Source organism: Aythya ferina, assembly GCF_964211825.1.
Source record: "Aythya ferina genome assembly, chromosome: 6".
NCBI lineage: Eukaryota > Metazoa > Chordata > Aves > Anseriformes > Anatidae > Aythya > Aythya ferina.
The window spans coordinates 29,611,330-29,625,685 of record NC_140303.1 but is presented as its reverse complement, the minus strand read 5'-3'; the positions used below and the strand labels follow the sequence as shown (position 1 = coordinate 29,625,685).

Genomic DNA, 14,356 nt, shown 5'->3' with positions numbered 1-14,356 from the left:
ATACATATTCCTTTTGCTTCAACTCCACTCTCCCCCATTTAAAGACACTAGAACCAGGTCAATTTTTTCCAGAGCTGCCAATAACACACTGAACATAAGGGGCGGTAAAAAGGAAAATACTTTTGTTAGTAAGAAAAACATTTATTTGTCTCTATAATACCAAATCACACAGAAGAATAAAATGTTTTACTACTCAGCAATAGTAATGGGGAATGGCTCAAAACGTAGGATTTTATCTGAGAATCATAAAAAAAAATTCTCTATGACTTCTATCATGCCATCAGAAAGACACATCTTCATCATGGAAAAGGAAATTAAAAGTTGATCCAAATTCTCATATACTTGGAAAGTCAGAGAAATATATTAATTTATACATGTATCTTTCAACAAGTCTCACCATAGTAGTCAGTGCTGGGTGGTGCTAGCCTCAGCAATACAATTTTAACAAGCTAATTATACCCATAGCTACCTAAGTCTGAACTCTTCATTCAGCAGCACCAACAGGGAAGTAAAGAAGGAAAGCAGACATCATTGTCTCTTACCACAGTATAGATCTGAGGTTTGCGCCTTTTTGCCAGGTCAATGATATTGACTCCATTGTAATAAAGGTTCTCAATGCACCCATGGAAATTTTTCCTCTGAAACGTTCCCGGTTTCCCTGGGACAGGAATGCCTCCGAAGCTGAGCTTTTGGAAAGAACAAGAACTGCATTTAGTTACCACCCCAAAAGGAAGACAGCAGAGCCCCACTCCATACAGCCAGCTGGGATGTTATCTCAGGGACACAGCACACCAACAGCATCATCTCTGAGCACAGAGCAGGGCCCAGTTACAGACAGTGTAGTATTGCAGCTGTTGGAGAAATGCTGCTGCAGACAGCTTTGCGATTTGGAAATAGCTTTTACGTGCCATGAAACACCACTTCATCAACCTGCTATAAGCAGTCCCCCACCAGGAACACACAAATTTTCAAGCGGTCTCCAACCTGTGGTTCCTCTGACCTGGAGGCTGTCACCAAGCAGGAAACACAGCAATGTGGGGAATAAATTCCTTCTGCTCACAGAGCACCGGGTGTACAGCCAGAGTTACCCCTTTCCACTCACCATGTATCTGAACAGTTTTGCTTTCAGCCAGCGGAGGGTAGTAGCACACACACACACTACTCCATTTACATCTTGCAAATGTTTTGCCTTAAATTTGCCTTAAATTTCATGGGCTTTATAAGACTTACACACAGTATTTGGGAATGAACAGTGTAATGGAAAAGTACAGCAGTTTACACAACTGAACAAAACTTATGCTATGCTGTTATCTAAGTACTGAAATAAGTTAGTATTGTGCAGATTACAACTCATCACTTAAGTAGAGGGCTAAAATTTCCAGAGAACAAAGAGACTGAGGAAGTACAGTTCCCCAAATCCTTGGAACACAATTGCTTTAGAATCCTAAAGACAATAAAAAAGACTGAACACCACAAAAACAAAGCTTATGATAAGCCAATTTTCCTTTTCCAGATTAGACAGCTCATATCTAATCAGCTTCACTGTTTGTTTGCTTGTTTTTTTTTTGCAATGTCTTGGCAGTGGCACCTCTGCTTTTTTGTTTACTTCCATTTTTTCCATTACAGCCAGCAGCATCACAAATGTTTTGCCCACAATGTGGGCAAAGATCCTGCAGCCACCGCACTTCTCAGTGCTTCCAGTGTGCTGGGAGCTGTGCTGCAATCCTGCTGCATCCATCGCAGCACGGGCACACAGCACTGTGCGGCACCGCAGGCACACTGACGGCTGCTGGAACGCAGTCAGCTGTATTCCTCTGTCACTACTTCTAATGGCTCAGCTCATCATTACAAAAGTAAAGGGAAATTTGGGGGTTATTTTTCCTCCCACTCCACCTAGCAAGCCAGGATAAATAAGCAAATTAAACCTCCCTGGATAACCTTGACAGCACTTCTTTGAAAACAAGTCCTTAATGAACTTGCGCCTCAGTTGTATTAATTGATCATTTCATAGAAATAAAGAGTGAACAGACTGATATCGTATATCACTTGCAGGTTTGTTATTGGCATGAGGGCTTGTGGGTAGTGATGTTTTTTGTTTGTTTGTTTGTTTGTTTGTTTTTTCCCAGTAAGAATCATTAGTTTTTCCTTAAAGCACCAGACTTTCCTTCTTTCATGTTCTATTCTTTAAGTCTCCTACTCAGGGACTCTGCACTGGGTTTCAAAACCAGAAGAAAAATCAATATTCATTATACCACTGCATTATTAAGAAAACAGTTTGTTTGGTGATTGGTAATAATTTTAATCACAAAACTAATGGTTGTATTACCCTCAGTGAGGCCTTTAATCCCCAAAGTGTACTGAGATAAACTTTCAGTTGAATGTATTGCTGTAATGTTCAATTGAAAGATCATTTCAGTGCAAATGCAAAGAAAACATGCCACAGAGGTCAGTGCTGACATGCTGATTTACACCAGTTGAAGATCTTCACCATGCTCCCTATTTTGGAACATCTGGAAAAATGTTCTGCAAATTACACTGGAGCCTGAGTTATCCCTAGCTGGCATCAACCCTGCAGAAGGAAGCAAGGAATTTTATGACTCTGGAATTAGGAAAGCTGATGACTCAAGTGTTTGGTTTTCCCCAACTCCATCTTAAAAGCAGATATAGCTTTGATCCTGGCTAGTTTAGTCTGTAGCTGTTCCAGAATGGTTAGGAACTTTCTCCTACTTCCTCTATTATTTTACTATTTTTATTATTTTAACAGGTGGACAGACTCTGTTTTCAGCACTTTGAGAAATGTAAGGAAGGGAAATTCAGCTGGAACATGAGAGGAGCAGAGAGCAGGCACCTGCCACTGCCAAGCCATCAATGTTTGTCACTAAGGTACACTGGGAATTGGTCTTTCAAGAGAAATGAATCCAAAGTGCAGAGAGGAAACTTTTGATCTCAGAGCAATGAACCATGCCAGTTCAACGCATCCGAACAAGGTGATGGCTCTGACTGTGCAAGCATAACCCTGTGCCCTATGGGCTAGCAAGACTTGGTAGACAAGTGTGTGTGGATAAAAATTAACATGAATAATTTGCAAGCAGGTGTGCATATGCAGGAGGAACAGATAAGATGAAGAACTGTTTTGCATATAGATATGATGATAATGGTGGGGATTTATGTTTGGTTTAGAGTATTTTGGGTTTTGTTTGTTTGTTTGTTTTTGGGTATTTTTCACTACAAGCCAGAAGAACCGAATTGCTGGAGTGATACAAACAGCACTTTTTTTTTTTTTTTTTCCACACTTTGGCCTCATCGTGGGGGAGCACACCAGCATTGGGTTTGCTGGGCAGGAAAGATGTTTCTTCTGCTCGATCCTTCCTTGGCTGTGCAACTCTGGCTCCCTAAAGCCAGATACTCAGCATCACATCCCCAGATATGAATGGATCTGAGTCACAGAAAGATATTTTGACTGCTTTGCTCAGGGTCTTCTACTCCTACAGGGAATCACAGAATCACAGAATTTCTAGGTTGGAAGAGACCTCAAGATCATCGAATCCAACCTCTGACCTAACACTAACAGTCCCCACTAAACTATATCCCTAAGCTCTACATCTAAACGGCTTTTGAAGACTTCCAGGGATGGTGACTCCACCACTTCCCTGGGCAGCCTGTTCCAATGCCTCACAACCCTTTCGGTAAAGAAGTTCTTCCTAACATCCAACCTAAAACTCCCCTGGCGCAACTTAAGCCCATTTCCCCTTGTCCTGTCACCAGGCATGTGGGAGAACAGACCAACCCCCACCTCACTACAGCCTCCTTTGAGGTACCTGTAGAGAGCAATAAGGTCGCCCCTGAGCCTCCTCTTCTCCAGGCTGAACAAGCCCAGCTCCCTCAGCTGCTCCTCATAGGACTTGTTCTCCAGGCCCCTCACCAGCTTCGTCGCCCTTCTCTGCACCCGCTCAAGCACCTCGATGTCCTTCTTGTAGCGAGGGGCCCAAAACTGAACACAGTACTCGAGGTGCAGCCTCACCAGAGCTGAGTACAGGGGGATGATCACCTCCCTAGCCCTGCTGGTCACACTGCTTCTGATACAAGCCAGGACGCCGTTGGCCTTCTTGGCCACCTGAGCACACTGCTGGCTCATATTCAGCCGACTATCCACCATCACTCCTAGGTCCTTCTCTGCCTGGCAGCTCTCCAACCATTCGTCTCCCAGCCTGTAGCTCTGCTTGGGGTTATTGCGCCCCAGGTGCAGGACCCGGCACTTGGCCTTGTTGAACTTCATGCAGTTGACCTCAGCCCATCGGTGCAGCCTATAGAAGGGGATCGTCTCTACCCGCTCTTCTCCATTTTACACCAGTTCAGTCTCATCTCCCAGGTTATAACCAAAAGGCTTCACACACCTCATAATCAATATCCAAGTGATCTGAATCCCCCTTTGTTCGGAAATGCTGAGTGTGCTTGTCCACCGTGAAGTTCACTTGCTTGTTGAAGCGCTCTATGAGAACTGAGTGCCAATGCTGGTCATCTAGGAGGCTGCCCAGGGTGACGGACGTGTGGCTGTTAGTGGAGTGCAGGTTGGAGTCCCCTGGAGGAACAGAGACAAGGCATAAGATGTTAGAATTAATTCCAGGCCCTTAAATCAAGGGTTAGGGCTCAAGAGGAGAGAGGAGCAATGCAAACTGGAGCCTTGCCCAGAAACAGACCCATCATAAAGCTTCCCTTAGACTCTCTGGACCTCTCTTTTATATCTGCATGTATACACACTTTTCTTTCCCTGCTGTTTTAAGAGCTCCCTTTGAGTTGCACCAAAGTCTGCTGTCTATTCACACTAACAAAATACTCCAGACATTTCAGTTGCAACTACGTGTTTTTTATATTTTAGCAAGAAAATTACACCTGACCATTTTCAGAGGAAAAAAAAAAAAAAAAAGAACCACAGTCAGTGAAACAACACAATTGCAAGTGTTTCATTCAGTTCTAAGAGATCCTTAAACCTGTTCTAGATCTCTGCAAGTTTAGATTAAGAATCATACAAATATTTAGGGCCTAGCCCTGGTGATTTCAAGCACCCTTCTGTTTTACAGCTGGCTGCATGTCTGAACATTTCAGAGAGACTCATTTAAAGGGAATGTGTCTTTTATTTTATTATTTTTATATCGTATTAATATCCCAGCAAAATGGAAAGAAAACATGCTCCAAAACTGTCAAGCAAGATGCAAGCACATTTTGACACACGTCAAAATACTTGCCTCTGACATATGAATGGACACGGAGGATATGAAATAGCCAAAATCTGTAAATTTGAGGCTACTGTTGAAAGAAAATAACTCTTATCTGAGAGTATGCATTCACACAGCCTCTTCCCTGGAAGAAGTTAACATAATATTTTTAACTATACCATATTCTCATTCTAGCATTAAGCATTTGGAAGAGGAGAACAAATCAATGGAGTCAAAGGATCCCATATTCAGGGGTTCAAGATGTAGTTATTTGGTCCAAGTAACATTCAAATGACTAATTAGAAAAATGTTACTTTATCATTTCTACCATTTGATGAACAAACTAAATTAAAAGAAAGAAAATAGGAGTTGGAGACTAAACAATTACTGAGCTTACGTAAGAATGAAATCCCAGAGAGCTGTGGAAAATTGTTACTAACATTTAAAACAAAGAAAATTAAGCACAAGGAGAAAAAAAATGCAGAAGAAATTATCTTGAATTCTATTTTAGTGTCTCCAGTTTGTTACCACGAGTTTATGACTTCTTTACTAGACAAACTTACTGAAGTGTTCTGGAAGTGGAAAAGAGGGCTTCAGGTGGAACTTAACAATATGTCTAAATAACTGAAGGGAAAATGCAAAGAAGACAGAACCAGGCTCCTTTCAGTGGTGCCCAGTGACAGGACAAGAGGCAATGGGCACAAACTGGAACACAGGAGATTCTGTCTATACACCAGGCAACATTTCTATACTGTGTGGGTGACAGAGCACTGGCACAGGTTGCCCAGAGAGACAGTAGAGTGTCCTCCTTGGAGATCTTCAGAAGTTGCCTGGATGTGGTGTTGGGCACCCTGCTCTGTGTGGCCCTGCTGAAGCAGGGGTTTGGACCAGATGGTTTCTGGATGTCCCCTCTGATCTCAACCATTCTATGATTCTAAGAAATGCTAGTCTAAGATCTGTCCCTACAAATACCATATATATCTTAATGTTACACCTCCCATTTTTATTAAAACCAGCCTTTAGCAGTATAACCAATGTGTACATGAACCACAAATGGCTCAGACTATTTATTCAAAGTTATTAAGACTGAGAGCACTGGTGAGAAAATCTCCTCCTTGCCCTCACCCCATGGTTAACAAAAGGAAAGTTTTTTTTTTGTTTTAGCTTTCTATTTAGATGGGCTACAAGGGCTTTCACACCAAGTTAAACACCCAAATACAGTAAATGCAAGTCCTGCCCTGACTTAAGTGCTAGCAATACTGACATGGAAACTGCTGCCCAACCTCTCACATATGAGAAATGTGAGTCAGCATGAACTGCTGAGGTAATATCATGGCTCTCCCACAGCTGAAGCTAATGAAGATTCTGCAATAAGGCTTGGAGACAGGGAATAATCACTCCTACTACAGTAACTCCTGACATCAAAGTGCTTTAGGGTATTCGCCAAGGAAAAGCAAGCACCCTTCTACAGAGAGAAACTAAGCCAGCCTTTCTTCTCCTGCAGTCCAATGTGATCACTTGCTCAAGGCCTTCCACAGATTCACAGTTCTCAATTACAGCCATCTCCAGGAACAAAGCGATATCAATGTGCACAATGTTTTGATCGGAGTGTTTTCATTTAATTTCTGCATTCTCTGCCAAGTTCTAATCATAGAATGGAAAAAATGAGACACAGCAAAAATAAACCTTTAGAGCCTCAAGCCATATTTCCTGGGAATTATGTTTTTAAAAATAACAACAATAAAATATCAATAAAAAAGTGAAGGAAGCAGAACTTTTTAAAATAAATAATATTGCTGCTTCAATGCATCATCAAACAAAAGACCAAAAGTAATAATTAAGCAAGCTCTACTGTGGCCATCTCTAGTTAGGAGAGCCAAGGCCTCTTCTTGGCTCATCTACCATGTGTCCTGCATGACATCAGTCACGTCTATTCTCTTTTCTTTCCCCTCTCACCTTCTCTGACCAGTATTTAAACTCTGAGTTCCCTGAAGCACACAGCAGGTGTTGCTGGTCTGAGTTAAATTGCTAGATACTGCTTAATATAAATAACATTGATAAAAGCAACTTGAAACAATCCTTGTTAGAGCAATATGTGCACCAATAATCCTAACTGTTCTTACCCAGGTTGATGTGCAATGAGAGCTTTCCTTTCTGCATTTCTAAGGTAATGTAGTCTCCACGCTGTCCTTCTCCATGGAATAAGACTCCATCCCCCTGCATGCTCTTGAACTTCAAGGAAACCACATCTTTGAATGTGCTCATAAGCTTCTGATTGAACCTGTAGAGGAGGGAACTTCTGCCATCGAAGTCTGCAATATCTGACTCTGGGAGAAAGAAAATGGCAAAATGAAGAGGGACAGCATCAGGAGAGGGAATATTTAAATAATTGAGTAGAAAAGTGTACATCTACAGGTTGTAATGGCACCTGTGTGACCCTGATATTACATTTCATCCATTTCCAATCCTCTCTGTTCAGGTTATAAGGAATGCTAGAACAGAATTCCTCTGCACTTTTCCTCCTCGTTCTCATGCAAGATTTGTTTTCTTACTTTACTTTTTAAAGCAGGCCAGGCACTTTCCATTGTATTCAGATCTCCAGAGCATCCCTTGTCATGTTTGTTGTTTGTCTCTTAAACACACACAGCATATTATTCATTACTTCGAACACTTCAGTTCTTACTCCACTCACTTTTTCTAGCTTCAGAAGTGTCTGTTGAGCTGTTTCTGCATGTTGGCCATGCCCGCATCCACCTTTGCATCCAAATAGGCATCATATTAGCCTCTAGGGTTGGCTGCTTGATTGTGATGGGCATTTATCAACCATGTTTCTGCATGCAAATTGACTAGGCTGGCAACAATTTCCAAATACCAATTCAAAAAACTTTTGAAGGGATTTCATGGAAACTGTGCATCTAACCTGATTATACACCTTCAAAAATCCTATTAGAAGCATATTTTCCTCTTCAGCCAGCCTCCAAAACCTGATCATTGTGATGGGAAACAAGCTGTCAGTTCTTCAATTGAAATTTCCTGTGGCAGCAGCAAAATACAGTACTCTCTTTACATAACAAAGTGGCATTTTAAGCAAAACAGATTTTTAGTAAACTTGTGGGGTTTTTTTGTTTGTTTGTTTTGTTTTTCTTTTTATTTTCTTCCCTCTTCCCCACTTTTTTTTTTTTTTATTATCCCTTCACCTTCTTTACATTACCAGAGCATTTCACATAGTTTTAAATATTTTTAACTAATGCATCATATTCAAATGTGACTGACATATATTAACTCAATTCTAAGTTATCCAAATGCAATTTGGATATCTAAATTTATCCAAATGCAATTTGTTAAAAATCATGGATAAAATAAGTACTTGTAAATAATAAATCAATTGGTATTTCCTTTTCTTAACAGAAATAATAAAAAATAAGAACACCAGAAGAAAATCAAAACAAAACAAAACAAAAACTCGGAACAAACATTTAACATTCTACATAACTACTGGGATACATATTTAAACACAAAGCATATCTTTTCAGTGAAGAAGAAGAAAGAGCATAGGCTATCTTTGTTTGCAAACCACATACTTTAATGATAATTTAAAGCAGTTTTGTTTGTTTGTTTGTTTGTTTCATTTTCTTTTGAAAAGTATCTGAAAGGTCCATAAGTAAGAGAATCAAGACCTCCTGGTCAGCAACTGTATTATGATTAAAGCTAGTGTTTTAAGTCACTTAAGCTACCTTGAGAGTTCTTCCACCCTTTTGAGCTTTAATGGTAGTTTCACTTTTTCTTCTTTAAAAAACAAAAATAATAGTTGTGGATCTCCCCCTCTTTTTTATTTTTATTTTTTTTTTTTTTTTTAACTGCACCAAATTTAAAGATTTTTTTCTACATACTCAGAAAATAAACACCTGTTAATGATTTGTTACTACAGAAAGCATCATTCATAACTTCTGCATGTCAGAATAACAATTTCTACAAAAGTTTGACAGCACACTACGAACTTGCAGGTAGTTCAAAATTTAAATTTCATGGAACATTCTATCACTCCAAAACTGATTCCGTTAAAAATAAATAAATAAATAAATAAATAAATATTTATTCAGAGAATGAAACTACAAATTATCCTGGGAAAAAAAAATCCAGTACAGAATAAACTAGACTAACTTCTTATCTTATGTTGTTAGAATTATAAAATGCTGTTTAGAATCACAAGTGTAACAGTTGTTGCTGTAGGAAGCATTGTTACAGAAGTATTTATGCCATCTGCTTGCCCTGTTTTTACTTTTGATTTATGTGTTCAAGTTCACCCTCCCCCTCCCTAGAATTGCTGCTTTCTCTCTATTGACACTTTGACTGCCAGTTTCTATAAAGAAAATTCAATTCATGGTTTAGTTCTTATGAATTTTCTCTAGCTAGATTAAATACTTCAAGTTGTTTAAAAAGTGAATTGTAAGTGCATAATAAAAACAGTTTCATTTTAACACAGGCAGAAATTGGGAAATAGCTTAGAAAATATATATAGTATTTGATTTTCAGTGCATTTCGTGGTTAAAGTAGATTTTCCTGCTAAGTGTCCAAAACAAAGATGCTGCAAGAGAAAGAGAGAAATGATTCAGTGGTTTCGTATAGCAGTCTTTTTTTTCTTTCAAGATCCTCACCCCAAATAATCCAGGCTCTCAGTCTGAATTCACACTTCACTCCTTGTTCTTATGTCTCCACTAAGCCACAACGTAACATGCAATTTCTAGAACAGTTCTGATATCACCACTTACAGGGTGTAATACAAAGGAAAACCTGCTTCAGAAAAATTCTGCTTCACTAATTATCATTTGTGAGGACACTGACCAATAAATAGCCTTGAATGAAACGGGAATATGCCAAATAAATGCTAACACTGGCTTCCAAAAGTCATTAGTGGCAGTTTGCATGACAACAAATCATTGGCTTCCTGTTAAAAACTGAAAGATCTAGCACAATTCTAATGCAATCACTGCAGAAAATTTGCTTGATTGCTCGATGTTTATTTAGAGCCCACACATGCCTGTAATCCACTTGTGCAAGAGAACAAGGATTTGAAATTTTGTAAGTCTCAGAAAATCTGTAGAAATAACAAAATAAAAACACGTGGTTTTATTCTGCACTACCCACTGGTTTACTTGTACTTACTGAAGAGAGACTTTATTCAGTCTTCATACTTTCCTATGCCGTCCTCCACCAACAAAGCTATAAAATTCATCAAAAGTGAGACCAGGTAAAAGCTTCTTCCGTGTTATTCTTTTCTGACCCACAATTCAAACAGATTCCTCTGCTGTAAATACATACATCTTTCTGCTCACAGCTGAAGAAGTCTCCATACAATAGAAATTCATCGAGCCTTTCTTAAATTCATTAGAGGCTCAAGGGGAGCTGGTTACTTTATTCCACTTCAATTTGGTTTCCCAACACAGGTCCTAACATTAAAGTCACTTGGGGGTGGTTGGAAACAGCCAGTTGAAGGTGGATTATCAGGCTAATTCAGCCTGTAAATAATAATAATAACAAGCAAATAAATAAAAATGGCAACATGTGACAGGAGGACTCGACCTATGAGACTAGTTAGGCTAACAGAAGACAGGCTGGGAGCAAGGTGAGAGTATAGAGTTTACCTGTGCAGCAAGGAGACAGGAGGCAGCAGAGAGGATGCTCATTTATTCTTAAAAAGACGGTCCTCCCTAGTGATTTTGGAAAAAGTAGCCACACAGGCAAAATTATTCCAAAATATCCTCAAGGAACAGTTTCAATTTGAGACAAAAACTCTTATTCTGGCACCTGCATCAATGAACAGAAGCCTTAGCTCCCTGTAGGATGTAGGAGCTCTGTTCCCTGTCTGAGTAGACATCCCTCCTGGCTGATCATGACTTGCTGGTTTCAGGTAGTCTGAAGCAACCTGACCTCCCTCTCTACAGCCCTCTCACACAGGCATCCCAAGGGATGAATGTAAACGAGTACCTCAGAGGTGACTGTTCTGCTAGGCAGCTCTGACCCTATCACAAATCTATGTCTGACTCCTGGTAAGCGATCCTTTGGGTATTTGTCTTACACAGGTGGTTACAAACACTACTGGTCAGTGCCTTCAGACAGACAGTGGTTCTCTGTAACGTGTTCTTTTCCATCTTATCAAAAGACAAAGGAGGGAAAGGTGGGGGGTAGGGAAGAGAAAGAGAAAAAAGAGATCAAGAATCATTTCATCTAAAAACACAATATCAGATCATATTCCCTGGAGCAACGAGAGCAAAAGATGAGAAATTTAAGTCCTGAACTGCAAATGAAAAACTCATCTCTCAAAGGCAGAAGATACCCTATCTCACACCCTATCATTGTTTCTCCTGTGCTTTCCCAGCCTGTTAAATAAACATACCCCTGATCCTGCTGATGCATTTTGGGCCGTTAACCAGTTACAGAATATGATCAGCATCTTCAATGCAGCTATAAATCTTATCCTATAAAAGCAATTGTGTCAGCAGATTTTTTTTCCCCTCTGCTAAACTAACAAGACTATTCCCAAGTATAAAGATAGTCCCATGCTCCCCAACATCCAAAGCAATTGGTTTGCCATTGTCTGAACACCAGCTCTGTTGCAGCTCCAGTTATCTGTCATAATCACACTATTTCTGGAGTCTCTGCTACAAATGGCCAGTGAGAGCTAATGCACACCTCTTAATGGAAGTTTCTATTTAACGCATCATACATCCCTTTATCTGAACAGGATGCTCTTTCAAATCAAGACCATTTCATTCCTATTTTAGTACCTATTTTGAGGATGTGAGATGGAATCTTGCAGGAATTTCCAATAAATGTAATTAAATTTAATTTAAATACCTACTTGCAGTGTGAGGAGGAAAACAGCAACTAGCATGTGTCCTCTGACAGCCCTGAGTGCTTTGTTTCACATGAACTTTGATCTATATAGGATAGGGTCAAGCAAACTCATAGGCCTGAAAAAGCTTTGCTGGTAAAAATATGTATTTGTGTTCCAATGAACCAATCTCAGCTGGCAGCCAGCTCTTTTGACAGACTACTGTTTGAGATAAATTCATAATAGTATATTAATCATCCCAGGAGTAATGAACTACAACGAGTGCCATTCAGCAGCACAGTTCAGTCACATGGTAAGTCAGCCACTTTGGCATCTAGTGTATATTGCAGTTAATCTCTAATATGATTGTTTGATATTTTGTTGTTACTGTGTTCTGGCAGAAACTCTGTGACCTACAAGACCTGATGCCTTCCATCTCCCTCCTACTACACAGTCATCGTTGAAAGCTACCTTTGCCAGAAGTTAGCACAAGGTTGTGCTCCTGGGACCTGTTCAGCAGTGTGCTGCACAGCACAGGCATGCTCCACAACTGGAGGTCAGAGCCTTGCACAGGCACGAGTGTCACACCCAGCTCTGCCATCACAAAAATGCTTAAGCAGCAAAGCCACAAACCTCTCCTACAGCTGCCATCTTCTGCTCAAATACTCAATGTCAACAAGGAGCTGATGAGATCGGAGACAACCTACGGAACCACAGGCCATTTTGCATGCCTTGGTGTAGCAGTGAGGTGCTCGTATTCATGTTTGGCAGTAGTCCCGCATTTTAACAGACGTACAGCAGCACATTAAATTCAAATGGCCTAAGCTGTCAGTATCCCCAAACTTTTATTTAAGCCATCCAATGAATGCTGCCACTTGCACAAAAAGAATCTCCAGCTTGCCTCTAAATCATTGCTTCTGCGACTTTCTGCCCAGAATACATCACTATAAAGCAACTCTCTTTCCAGATCAGGTACCACACTTTGGGGGCAGCAGTTGCTTGAAAGGTGGAATATACAGACAGAAGTCAAGCATCACCTGAATTTTAACTTGCTGTCACAAGTAGTTTAAGAGGTAGAAATCATCCAGTGGTTGCAGATGTATATTTGTGCAGGATCTGGTTCACCTGTATCCCCCATAAATGTGTTCTCTTTTTATGATATGCTTCACAACTGGAATCAAAGCAAAAATGCTGGCAGAAAAACTTTCTTCAACTTTAGTGGACTTAAGAGCAAATACTCTGGTTTTGTTTACTTAAAGCCTTTAAATCATTACAACAGCATAGAGAGGATTGGGCATAAAAGGATTGGGTAGGAAAGCTCTGCAGGAGGATCTGGATAGGTTGGACCGATGGGCTGAGGTCAACTGCATGAAGTTTAACAAGGCCAAGTGCCGGGTCCTGCACCTGGGGCGCAATAACCCCAAGCAGAGCTACAAGCTGGGAGAGGAATGGTTGGAAAGCTGCCAGGCAGAGAAGGACCTGGGAGTGATGGTGGACAGTCGGCTGAATATGAGCCAGCAGTGTGCTCAGGTGGCCAAGAAGGCCAACGGCATCCTGGCTTGTATTAGGAACAGCGTGACCAGCAGGGCTAGGGAGGTGATCGTCCCCCTGTACTCAGCTCTGGTGAGGCCGCACCTCGAGTACTGTGTTCAGTTTTGGGCCCCTCGCTACAAGAAGGACATCGAGGTGCTTGAGCGGGTGCAGAGAAGGGCGACGAAGCTGGTGAGGGGCCTGGAGAACAAGTCCTACGAGGAGCGGCTGAGGGAGCTGGGCTTGTTCAGCCTGGAGAAGAGGAGGCTCAGGGGTGACCTTATCGCTCTTTACAGATACCTTAAAGGAGGCTGTAGAGAGGTGGGGGTTGGCCTGTTCTCCCACGTGCCTGGTGACAGGACGAGGGGGAATGGGCTTAAGTTGAGCCAGGGGAGTTTTAGGTTAGATGTTAGGAAGAACTTCTTTACAGAAAGGGTTGTGAGGCATTGGAACAGGCTGCCCAGGGAAGTGGTGGAGTCACCATCCCTGGAAGTCTTCAAAAGACGCTTAGATGTACAGCTTAGGGATATGGTTTAGTGGAGGGCTGTTAGCGTTAGGTTGGAGGTTGGACTCGATGACCTTGAGGTCTCTTCCAACCTAGAAAATTCTGTGTGTGATTCTGTGTGTGATAACTGGGAATCAGGTTCTTACAGATTAATTTGTATCATCTTAACCCTTTGGTACCAGTAGGTGATTAGAATGCTGTTCCTACTTCTAGCCTCACATCCCTTCTTTTATACACACAGATGTTTGCATGAAGGCTCGTCTCTTAGAGATGCTG

The 14,356-nt window shown here is 41.0% G+C and overlaps 1 protein-coding gene across 1 annotated transcript in view; it reads right to left on the bottom strand.

The window, feature by feature from the left end:
* Positions 1–14,356, bottom strand: part of CNTNAP5 (contactin associated protein family member 5) — a 293,099-nt gene that overhangs the window by 146,119 nt on the left and 132,624 nt on the right. Inside the window, exons 6-8 of the mRNA XM_084523263.1 lie at positions 7,337–7,540; positions 4,395–4,579; positions 543–686 (exon numbers count right to left, since the gene is read on the bottom strand). Coding sequence (XP_084379389.1) covers positions 543–686; positions 4,395–4,579; positions 7,337–7,540 — 533 coding nt within the window. The remainder of the gene's footprint in view (positions 1–542; positions 687–4,394; positions 4,580–7,336; positions 7,541–14,356) is intronic.